Source organism: Papilio xuthus, unplaced genomic scaffold (assembly GCF_000836235.2).
Source record: "Papilio xuthus unplaced genomic scaffold, Pxut_1.1 DF827756.1, whole genome shotgun sequence".
Lineage (NCBI taxonomy): Eukaryota > Metazoa > Arthropoda > Insecta > Lepidoptera > Papilionidae > Papilio > Papilio xuthus.
The window spans coordinates 5,947,558-5,959,668 of record NW_013530893.1 but is presented as its reverse complement, the minus strand read 5'-3'; the positions used below and the strand labels follow the sequence as shown (position 1 = coordinate 5,959,668).

At 35.2% G+C, this 12,111-nt stretch overlaps 2 protein-coding genes across 3 annotated transcripts in view; one reads left to right on the top strand and one right to left on the bottom strand.

The window, feature by feature from the left end:
- The first annotated feature begins 84 nt into the window (after positions 1 to 84).
- On the top strand, positions 85 to 4,420 carry Borealin (borealin-like). 2 transcript variants are annotated; one of them, XM_013310280.1, is made up of 7 exons: positions 85 to 337; positions 434 to 558; positions 913 to 991; positions 1,764 to 1,823; positions 2,802 to 2,962; positions 3,616 to 3,716; positions 4,176 to 4,420. In XM_013310280.1, exons 1-7 carry the CDS (start codon positions 256 to 258, stop codon positions 4,375 to 4,377), a joined length of 810 nt encoding a protein of 269 aa, XP_013165734.1. In that variant the 5' UTR covers positions 85 to 255; the 3' UTR covers positions 4,378 to 4,420. The 2 variants fall into 2 exon arrangements, with proteins under 2 accessions (XP_013165734.1, XP_013165735.1); XM_013310281.1 differs by lacking the exon at positions 1,764 to 1,823.
- Positions 4,421 to 4,689: 269 nt separating this feature from the next.
- LOC106116440 (cilia- and flagella-associated protein 45) overlaps positions 4,690 to 12,111 on the bottom strand; it is a 9,752-nt gene continuing 2,330 nt past the window's right edge. Inside the window, exons 4-12 of the mRNA XM_013310282.1 lie at positions 7,797 to 7,932; positions 7,427 to 7,562; positions 6,965 to 7,100; positions 6,668 to 6,846; positions 6,153 to 6,302; positions 5,871 to 5,975; positions 5,372 to 5,451; positions 5,173 to 5,269; positions 4,690 to 4,880 (exon numbers count right to left, since the gene is read on the bottom strand). Of these exons, the coding sequence (XP_013165736.1) occupies positions 4,800 to 4,880; positions 5,173 to 5,269; positions 5,372 to 5,451; positions 5,871 to 5,975; positions 6,153 to 6,302; positions 6,668 to 6,846; positions 6,965 to 7,100; positions 7,427 to 7,562; positions 7,797 to 7,932 (1,100 nt within the window). The 3' untranslated portion in view covers positions 4,690 to 4,799. The remainder of the gene's footprint in view (positions 4,881 to 5,172; positions 5,270 to 5,371; positions 5,452 to 5,870; positions 5,976 to 6,152; positions 6,303 to 6,667; positions 6,847 to 6,964; positions 7,101 to 7,426; positions 7,563 to 7,796; positions 7,933 to 12,111) is intronic.

Here is a 12,111-nt window from a genome sequence, read left to right as displayed (position 1 = left end):
AAATCACCTACAACAAAATTATAAATGCTTTATTGCTGTGTCGTGATTGTGGTGTATCCGAACACAGATTTTAAAAATGTCGGTTTGAAAAGTTCGTTTCGTTTGTGTTTTGTTTAAAATTAGGATTATATTGGTTTTTCTTCTATATAGAAAAGGCAAAAAGTGTACGACACGACAATATTGTCTTAATAAAACTTAAGTGTTATTATAAAGGTTTCAAAGGTTTTAAGTTTATTATTATAAGTTGTAAATAAAATGCCAAGAACAAAACGGCCGGTTAAAAAAGTAGACAAAGTCACAGATAGTGATGAAACATTGAAAAAATTAAATAAACTAGGTAATGAAAATTTACTAGACGTTGTTATTCGTTGTTTTATATGTTTCTTAATTTATATTATAAATTATTTTATATGTTTTGCAAAATAACTTGCAGTTGCTGATCAAAAGAATAAGATCGACTCTCATGCATACATGGAGCAGAGGAATGTTGAAGTAGCTTTCAAGATACTTCTGGGTTCAATAAAAGCCTCGTATTTAGAGAAAACTGTAGGACAGCTGGTAAATCATCCAATTTTTATTATTGCCTCCATAATGTATGATTATTTTAAACGCCGCATTGTTTTTTTTTAAATTGCACAGTTAGTAAGGGAGTCTAAACAAAATCTCTGTATAAAATACATAGTCATCCCTGTCTTTCATTTTTGAGAATACAGAGATAACAAAGTGTTTTAAACAGAGATTTTGGACTCAAAAACCCACAGTTAGTTGAGATTTTTTTTCAACATTAAATACACTCATGGTTATCTATTTATCCTGTTCATATAAAACATGTTATCTCTTTAAAAAACTTATAACTAATATTTTTGTGCAAGTTTCTGTAGTGTGAATTGCTTTACAATTTGTGGTTTACAGAAAACGGAGCTATCACTTAGAGAGGTGACAAACAAACGAGCAACACGGAATTCAAACAGACCAGACTCACATGATGATGGTATGTACTAGTAAATAGACTTATAACCTTTAATTTTATGTTAATATACTTAATATTGTAAATAGGTACTTAAGTTGTTTTGTGGAATGCTTAGTTCTAGTGTTTTTAATCATTTTCTCTTAGTAATTACTTAACTGATCTCTGGTAAATAACTGTATATATAACAATTTGTTTTTTGTTGTAAAGATGTAGTTTATATAATTTTATGTTTCAATTTAACACAACATAGAAAAAAAAATTGTTTCTCCAATCATAATATAAATTTAGTAATAAATAAATAATTGTCTATTGTGATACTTGTTCACATACATTTTGTGGAGCCTACGTCAATATAGTACAAGAGCCGAGACTCCTGAACTATGTTGCCCAGTTTCAGAAGATAATCCCTACTAAATATTATATTTAATTCTAAATAAGAAAGAATATTAATGTAATGCAGTTTAACTATGCTAGCTTTTAACAAATTGTCCTATATTGATATTTTAAAAAATTAGGGTTGAGATAAAATTAACTTACTTTCAATTTATTTGTGCTATAAATAAGCACCTTTATAGAAAACCCAAAAAACAGTATTTATCGTGGATTTCTGAGACCAATATACCCATTTAAAACATATCTCTTATTTGTCAAAGATAATGACAGGGATAACGATATGTTTTATACAGAGATTTTGGTCTCAGAAACATGTTGATCATTAATTTATCATTTAATGATGCACTATCACGACTAACATCATATCACAACTTTCAACTAACTGGGCTTTTTGGGGCAGGCTATCTCACTGAAAACTCTGCCCATGATTCCGGAGAAAGGAAAAACAAGAAGCCATTGGGTAAGTTGCTTTCTATGCTTGGAATTTCTATCTACTTGTGCGTTTCCACTGTTCAATCATGTACAGACACAAGTTTGATATCTCTATTTGAAACAGACTTGTTTTTGTTTATTATTTGGCAGTGGAAACTCAACCATTTGTTGTTGACATGTCATTATCATCTATATCTTATATAAAAATTAGCTCTCGCCCGCGACTCCGTCTGCGCAGAATTAAAATATAAATTAAGTAGCCTGTGTGTTCTCTCACGATTACATTCTATATGAGATACCTTCAAACCAACATCCATCCATCTATCTATCAATCGATTCGCATTTATAATATTAGAAAGATTCTCGTGTCACAATTTTAATTACCATATTCCTCTGAAACGGCTTGACAGATTTTTATTAATTTTTATATGCATATTCATAGCTGTGAATCTGCTACTAATTATTTTTAAATCCCGCGCAGACAGAGTTGCGGGTGATTACAGTAGTTTGTATTTCTATATTTCTGTTGTTGATATAGTACGGAACCGATTTCTTATCGGAACCCTTCCATTTACACATGATTAATATACGATCTCTAAATAAAGTTCAAACAAACAAGTTGTAGAGAGCGTCGGTGGCTCAGGGGTTAAAGCACTTGACTTGCAATCTGCAGGTCCTAGGTTCGAATCCCGCCATGTACCAATGCGTTTTTCGATTTACATATGTACATTTATCCGACGTTCTTACGGTGATTAAAAACACCGTGATGCTGCACATATCTGAGAAGAAATTCAAAGATATGTGTGAAGTCAACCCGCACTTGGCCAGCGTGGTTGACTATGGCCTAATCACCCCTAACTTAGGGTAGGCTCCGAGCCCCTCGTTGGGGACGTATAGTCAGTTGATGATGAAAACAAGTTGTATAGATGTAAGGAGTAAAGGCAATCAGTTTACTTAAGTGTAAATAATAAAATATATATTTTTTTAAATATTGTTATATCCACAGGTCCGCCAAGTACAATAGGCCGTAAGACGACACGACGCTCCAGGTCAGCGGACGCGAGTCGCATGCTTACAGTCAGCAAGACGCATAATCGTTCCCAGTCCGTGTACAGGACGCCTATGTATAATAAAAATCCAATGAACTATCCTGCTATTACACCTAAGGTGAGCTTGTACAATTGTAACCATAATATCTGCTTTGGCAGTAGGAATTTAAAGTTTACATATGGCAATACATAACACTGTCAAATTTTACATATTAGTCTTAAGTGAGATTAGCACAACACGCTACACACAATGAAAATTACGCATAAGCGCGAAAATGACGAAAATGAAATAGGCAAAAAATATGTCTTATAGCCAGTTTTAGTGTTGAAAAATTTGATTAATTAATTTAATAATTTATAAATATACAATCTCAGTTGAAATTGCTAGTATGTTTATATATTTTATATATATCATAAGGTGGCAAACGAGCGAGCGGCCACTAGAAATCGCTGATATAGCGAAGTGAAAATATTTTCCCTTCCCACGCATCCTCTCATCCGGAAAGACCACTTCCACTTACCATCCTTTCCTTTTAAAACACAGGGTGGAAAGGGAAAGTGGATTAGATTAGGCCTCCGGGACGCACACTCATCAGATTGTACGCCTAATAGCTTCCACTTGAGGCGTGTCTACTGTGTGGTCGTGGTATTACACCGGGCGATCCGGGACAATTTGTGTGAAGATGTTAAAGCGGGTTCTACCACTGTTAAATGTTTGCTGAACACAAATGTTATTGTAAAAATATAGTTATTTATATTTCTTGTGTGCAGGTGGCTCCACACACGCCGCTGACGGTGCTGCGTCAGCCGCGTCAGGGAGAGATGGTAGTCTCCATGTCAGGTTCCCCCGTATTGGTGCCCTCCGTATATGCGTAAGTAACTCACAAACACTTTGTTAAATAGGTTTTTACTCAAAGATTTCCAGATTTTCATTATCTCAGATGGATCCCATACTTAAGACCTTGGGGATTTAATCATCATCATCAGCTCCCTATACGTCCCCACCGAGGGGCTCGGAGCTTACCCTAAGTTAAGGGTGATTAGGCCGCAGTCAACCACGCTGGCCCAGTACAGATTGACTACACACATATCTTTGAGTTTCTTCTCAGATATGTGCAGGTTGCATCACGATGTTTTCCTTCACCGTAAGAATGTCGGATAAATGTACATATGTAAATCGGAAATCGAAAAACACATTGGTACATGGCGGGATTCGAACCCAGGACCTGCAGATTGCAAGTCAAGTGTTCGACCCCTGAGCCACCGACGCTCTTGGAGATTTAATATACTGGGAAATAAAGTATAGTAATACATGTATTTTATATTTACAGTATGCAACAAAATGAGAAAGCAAGTTGCAATATAATGTTGAACGATGGCACGATGCTGTCGCTGCAGCCGCGTCAGCTTCGCCAGTCGCAAGCCTTTATACCATTCTCTCTCATGGATTCTCAAGTTCTCAGCCAGCTAAAGACCCTCAAAGACAACCTGGTGAAGATGGTGGAACTCGGAGAGAAGACCATTGAAAAATGACCGAAATAGTGTTGGTTTAATCATAGTGCCTTAATAATAGTAATTTTTTACATGTGTTTTAAAAATGTATTATTCTAGACTATGTTTGATCTAAATTTTATCCAGACTTATTCTGCTCTGGAGTTATGTAGTAATAAATTTCCATAATTATACATTAATATGTATGTCCGTTCTGTCTGTTGCTTGTGTTTTTATTAGTGACATTGTGTGTGTTTTATATCAATTATTATTGTTATGGCTGACTTTATTTAGTATAAATTTACTCTTTATGTACTGAATTGAAATAAGTAATGTAAATAAATAATACGATAATTAATTTTGTGTTTTATTCTATGGTTTTACAATTCAATAATAAAAAAAAATTGAGAAATTTATCAATTTATAAGCATGTTTCTATTATAATGGTGAGTCTATGGTTAGTGTTAATATCCATGTTTGCCGAGAGTTTGTTCCACTTCTTTGACGTATTTCTCAGCCACCTTTTGCTGTCTCATAGCAGCCACCTGAGATATAATATGCGCTTTTAATACAAAAATTGATAAACTATAAATGTCAGACATTAAAGTGGGATTTCAATATAAATGAAATTAACACATTTTTTTTCTTGGACAATAAATCGTAACTATTTACATAACTTTTTAAGGCTTGCTTTTTATCACAGTCTGAAATAAACATTTTAACTTTTTCCGATTCGGCTACCTATTCTATTTTTAAATCCCCAATTCCGTTACACTGACATCTGTCAAAATGGTTGGTAGAAATTGGTAGGAAATTTTTGAAACTGGCAACAATTACCTTCTGCTTGATAACTTTTCTTTCGTACTTCTCCTGTTGTTCTTGCTCCATGCGCAGCGCGACACCCTCGTTACGGATCTTCTCTCTCAACTCAGCTCTATGGAAAGGAAATACAATTTTATTTTATTTAAAACTTTTTAAGTGTTGTAGTTAAGAAATTTATCGATAACGACCACATTAAATTCGTTAAAAACTTTACCTAGCGCGTTCTTTATCATTGATTTGCTTCATAATTTCTTGACGATGTCGCTCTACGCGCGCCTTGTGTTGCTCTTCCAACTGAAAATAACAAATTATTAAAAATTACCAATTTATTTTTTATGCTGTTCCATCATCTGCCTTCTTCGAGCATACATCAAGTTTAACCTTTATAATATTAATATATATAAAAGTCAAATGCTGTTCGTTAGTCTCGCTAAAACTCGAGAACGACTAAACGGATTTATCTTATCTTGGTCTTGAAATGTTCGTGGAGGTCTAGGGAAGGTTTAAAAGGTGAGAAAAATTCTAATTGATGGAAAAACCCTATAAACAGTCCTTTTCTTTTTCCCATAAAAATCCTAAATGGATCTCGCTGAAATTTAGCGTAGTTGAAGAACATAGTCTGGAAGAACACATAAGCTAATAATTATGTTTTTTCTATTACGCACGGACGGAGTCGCGTGCGACAGCTATTAGTATCAATAAAAAGGTCTTACCATTTTCTCCTTGCGTAAGAACTCTTCATTCTGTCTGGCCGCGTTGTTGAAGCTTTGCTCGTCTTTAGCGATCTCACGCGCTATCAGACGATGGATGTCGTGGATCTAGAAAGAGAAATATTTATTGACGCTACTTAGCAAGAGCTTTTATACATTTAATATAGCTTTGTAGAAGTATTGACTTGTAGCCATTCTTAATTATAATTTGGGTGAGAATTCAACCAGTAAGAGTACAAAAATGTCGACCATAATAGTAGTTTATTTCAACATGTTGGTACCGACCTGCTGGACCCTGGCTTCGTGCAACTGCTTCATGTCACGGTTCCTCTTGATGGCAGCGTCGCGCTCCTTACGACGGTACTCTCGCTCCACGTCCTCCTGGATCTTTAAGTTCCTGATCCTTTCTAATTCCTCCTTCAGCTCTTGTTCCGCCTGAGAACAAAGTCAAATTTAGAAGACAATTATTCAGAGCTTCTTTTCTCCAATGAATTTCTTTGGAGAAAAGAAGCTCTGAATAATATAAAGGGAAAGATCTGTTGAGTTTTAAATAACAAATGAGAACTAAGTCGAATATCTTCTTCTTCCAATGCCTCTCCATTACTAGAGGTTGGCCGTCAGCTCAGCGAACCCTTTCCTGTCCTGTGCCAAGTCGAATATCAAAACGATAGAATTAAATAACACGATATAAAGAAAATGTGTGACTGTAAAATTGAACATGCAAAGTTGATTATTATTCTGAAAGCATAATTTATGAGAGACCATGAATTGGTTTTATAAAATGGAACAATCAGGATTACCTTTTGTGCCTTGGCGATATGATCAATTCCTTTCTGCTTAGCTGCTTTGACTGCTTCAGCCTCAGCGCGGGCGCGCGACTCCCTCTCCTGTCTACTCTTGAGAAAGTTTGCAATACGCAGGTTGAGAATACGTTCTTCTTCATTCTGAAGTTGCTTGAAGTACAGCAATTCCGCGTTACCTGTAGGTCAAGTTACTAATGTACTAGAAGAATGTATGTTGGTAAGCTCGTAACTTAAAACCTTTACTGTAAAAATACTGTTATAGAAGTTAAATTATATATCCAAGAGACATCTCACCCTGATCAAGTATCTCTTTGAGCTTGGCCTGGCGCATCTGTTTCTCCTTGAGCTTCTGCGCCTCGTCAATTCTCATCGCGATGTTTGCCTGGTTCACTCTGATACTCTCTTCTTCTATACGCTCCGCTTCCATTATCTAGGGCGTTAAGATTTTACAGGAACAAGGATAAAATATTTTAAGCTATAGAAAGATTCTTTACATTTTATTTATTTTTGCCTAAATGGCTTGATTTATTTTGAATTTTAATGCGTCGTTCGGTTCATATTTTTTCAGAATTGTTTGGAAGAAAATCCGATAATGTGCCGATGTACTGGCACATCACTAGTCTTATTAAAATATAACGCTTATGTCCCGTCACTAAGAGAGTTTGACACTTGACGTTTTACTGAAAGCGCGCCATTCAAATAATGTCTAAAAGAGTGTAGTGTAAAAGATTGATTTGATTAATTTGTGTGGTATACCTTGGCAGTATCATGCGCTTGTATCTGTTCTTTAAGTGCGGCGAGGTTCTGCAGACGCAGCTGATGGCGGCGCTCCTCGTCCTGCTCCGCGCGTCTCACCGCCGCCTTACGGTTCTCCTCCATTATCGCGTCAAGTCTGACAATATTGTTAAATGAATGATCGTAACACATGTATTACGTCTCTTTCATATTCCTTGAAGAAAAAGAGATAGCAAAAAGAAAAGTGTCGTTTGAAATTCACAATCACAGGCATGAAATCTAGAAAAAAAATGACTGAAATGGTGCGTAATTAATTTATAGTAACATAGGCTAACTTCTGTTCCTTCTTTTGGAACATTTCGTACTTATCTACTTAAATTAGATTGCTAACCTTCTCTCCTCTTCTGTAAGCTCCTTCTTAATGAGATCCTTCTCAGTGATCTGGGCATCGCGGATAGCGTGACATTTAGATGCTAGGATGATGCGGTTGCAGAGACGCGGCCCCAGCATGTTGTCCGCTTTCAGAACTACAGACCATTAAAGTTTAGAAGATAGAATACGGATCTCCAATTGGCGAAGGCGTGGAGAGGCTTCACTTCATTTCTTTTACATCCTAACTTCACTAATATTCTTTTTATCGTATTTCTCTAGCATAGCACTAATCTAATCAATTTTTCAAGGGACATCTCCTAACCCATTGCTAGTCAGTTGGGCTAAAACTGTTATAAAATGCAATGCATTGTTTTTAGACAGAAAAAACTCACTCTCTGCTCTGGACAAAGTATGAGCTGTCTGATCCGGTCCCTCGAGCTCCAGGTCCGCAGCACCAGCGGCTACCTGCGCGCCCGGCTGCGGCAGCAACTTCTCCTTCAGCAGCTGCTTGCGTTCCTCAGACTCTTTTGCTGCTTTTTGTATAGCCGCTTCCTGTTCGTGCATCGCCTTCAGTTGTTCCTCTTGACTTACTATCTGTTGAAGATAGTTTTATCATAATATTATAAATGCGAATATTTAGATGGATGGATGAATAGATGTCTGTTTAAAGGTATTAAAAACGAACACATAAGCTAATCGTTAAGATTTTTTAATTCAGCGCGGACGGAGTCGCGGGCGACATCTAGTTTGTTCATATTACTATAACGTAATGTTGGCAGACTATATTCATACATAGACAATTTTTTTGTATAACTGTGAAATTTAGTTGTGGATTGTAAATATGAAAAAAGAAGAGTAATATGAAAATGAAAAAATAATTTATTAAAATCCAAGAACATAAGTTTACATTAAAAGGTTAAGCTAAGAAATTTAATGGATACAAAAAAGGTGGGTATTACAAGTATTTACCAGTATCCTCGCACTAGGCGCAGCCTGTGTCGCGAGGATCCTGCTCTTAAGTTTTATCAGAGGTTCGTTAGACGGCAACAAATTAAGTAAAATACAAATAATCAAGTGCAATTTGTTTTAATATGCAATATGCTATCAATTGCTTTATTTAATGAATTTCAGTTAGGGAAAGAGTTTTTAATTTATTATCTAAAATATTATACCGATTTTGAATACGCATATAGTGAAGTATACGAAATTGTTAAATCCTAAAGTTTAAATACGTAAAAAAATTTTTTTTCATATTAACATTACATGTAATTTAATATTATGTTACATTACGATAAAATCTCTTGTTTTGCATAAACTATAAATACGTATTGTAGTGTATGCATAAACGTAGTGTTGTTTGTCTCGAGCGTACACGCCATAAGTACATGCCGGAGAGAGGGGAAGTCAGTCGATGTCAGACCTTTGAGCCGGCAACACGTGTCGGTACGTGAACGAGCCAAATATAGCACAACGAATGCTACATTGGCGACGAGGATAAAACCGTGAGTACGGAAATAAATTGTATTTGAAAAAAAAGGAAAGAGAAGACCAGTGTGTAAAAAAAATAACATTTCAGTAATTGATGGACGAGAGTATTGTTTAAATTATTTTGCCTTACCTTACAAAAAAAAAAATAGTAGGTAATGAATTGCCAAAAAATAGCAACAATCATCTCTGTTTACATATGATAGTTATTTGTAAAACGTGGCCTTAAGTTGTTCCCAGCCGTGAATGTTTTAAAAACGGTTCGGAATGTAAACTTAACCAATTGAATATCGAAATAAGATCACAATATTTGACTATCAGAAAAACAGATTCATTGCTGTGCTCGTCCGTCTAAGTTGTTAACTACAAAGTGAACTACGATGTCACATCGAAATACATGTGCAAGCGACAAATTAATTCCGGTCTATTGATGAAGCAGGAAATGAATAATGATTAAGAAAAGAAAATATCGAACATTTACAATGATAAAATAAACATTACTACGAGGGTAGTATATCCACGACATATACATATATTGTCATAATTTCGACCAAAAACAATAATCAAATGCATTTTTAAGACTGTCTTCGACCTATGGTTGACAAATAGTGTGAAGATGGATAATAGCATTCGGCGATATTAATCTCGGTCAACCTTATGTGTATACATAACTTCAATAACATAGGTACAGTCACCTCCAATAAAGTGTCAGTGATGGAAAAATTGCAAAGAATGCAAAGAAAAAAAGAACTCGGCTTGTACGATCGCTTGTATTCTCCATATTCCTTTATGCGTCCGAAACGTGGACCCTACGAGAGAGTGAGAAAAAGAAGATAGACGCGCTCGAGATGTGGTGCTGGAGAAGAATGCTGAAGATACCTTGGACCACCCAATGTACTAAAAAGGCAGCGTCTGGTAAAGCGGGTCACTGATACTTGATGACCACCACCAGTCTGACAAGACTGTAACGACGAAGAAGAAGAACTTTCGCACTTGTCTACAGAGTACGGCTGACCATTAAATTGGTTAGATCATTGAATTGTTACAGGTATAAAAGCACCACGGCTGACCATTAAATTGGTTGGATGATTCATGTCTTACAAGTATGAAAACTGCATAGCTGACCATTAAATTGGTTAGATCATTGATGTCTTGCAGATATAAAAGAACCACGGCTGACCATTAAATTGGTTAGATCATTGAAGTGTTACAAGTATAAAATCACTACGGCTGACCATTAAATTGGTTAGATGATTCATGTCTTGCAAACATGAAAGCTGCATAGCGGACCATTAAATTGGTTAGATCAGTCATGTCTTACAGACATGAAAGCAGCACTGCTGACCATTAAATTGGTTAGATCATCTAATCGTTAAATCGATAAGTTCATTTACAGCCTGAAAAGTTGTCAAGTACATAAATTAAGAAGATTGAAACCCTAATCGATAAATTGATATTACGAGTGGTAAGAAGTTTAAAGCTAAAATTTCTGTGAGGCAAACTGTTAACTAAATTAAGTTACAGATTTATAAACGCAGCACTCGGCGAGCAAGTTAATTGTTGTGCCGAAAGTGAGTGGAAAGAGATATGTGTATAACATACGAAGGAGTACAGCTTTATAAGTTGTTACTGTCATCTTTATAAATGTAAGTTCATTTAATCAATTTAAATCTAAGCTAGCTGAATACATTTTAGATTTTTGTAAAAAAGTAAAGTAATTTTAAGTCAAATCAATGGCGACTATATTATGTACATTGTACGATATTGTTTTCAAGTAAGTGACTATTCCTTTGTCTTTTTGAGAAGTAATTCTTTTAACCCTGTTATAAGCACCTTACTACAAAATACGTAGTACAATATGATATAAAATGTGATTGACTATTAGTCACGTTTTGTTATAATATTTACAAAATGTATAACGCATACAATTTCTAATAGGATATTGTCAGTTACTAAAGTCATCATAATTGGCTTTATTAACGAATCCGTGGCTAATGCTGGATTGGTGAAGGTTCCAGATATACTATTAACTACGAGTATATGTAAGTTCAAATCTCGTGATGTACTGTGCACTAAACGAATTTCGATTCAATAATTGTGAAACAGATAAGTAGTTCCGCTTCCGGCGATAGATGACTCTGTATTTAAAATACATCTGAAATTGATTTTATTGCTCTAATTTGGTAAAAATAAGAGCGGAAACGTGTTTTTCTTTGATAATGACATGCTACAGTTGCCGTAAAATAGAAGAAATAAAGGTTAATGTTTTCTTTCTGAAATAGCTTTATTTATAGCATAATTATTGGACCAAGTCATGAAGGAAATCATTGTAAAAGTCGCTGTTTAGGCAACTCCTCGCTGAGGACACACTAGTCGCAGTCGGGTCTATATCATACTTCTCGCACAGTTTGTTGAAGCTGGATTTTGTTATCAATAACCCGCAAAAAATTGGTGAGTCAACTTGAATTAAGTTTTAACGGTTTTAAACTCAATTTAGGGAGTCGAAACACCGATTTATGAAATATTGAACCAAAATCGCACTATCGATTTATTTAAACGACTTTAGCACACCGCCTAAAAGTGTGTTTAAAATCAAAGAGATCTTGTTGACATAATATATAATTTTACTTTTAAATGGCATTCCATTTGGATTATTATAAGCTGAATAACTGAAACGATTGTGGAATAAAATGCTATCCCTTAGTTCTACAAAAAACTTACCTATTTTCATACAGAAATAGCTACCTGTTTGATTGTAAATAACATTAGAAAATAAACGGCAATGACAAGTTCATTTGCTGACCTGTGAAAAGAAGGGACAAAGAGTTTGTCTCTTTATGTTTATTAAT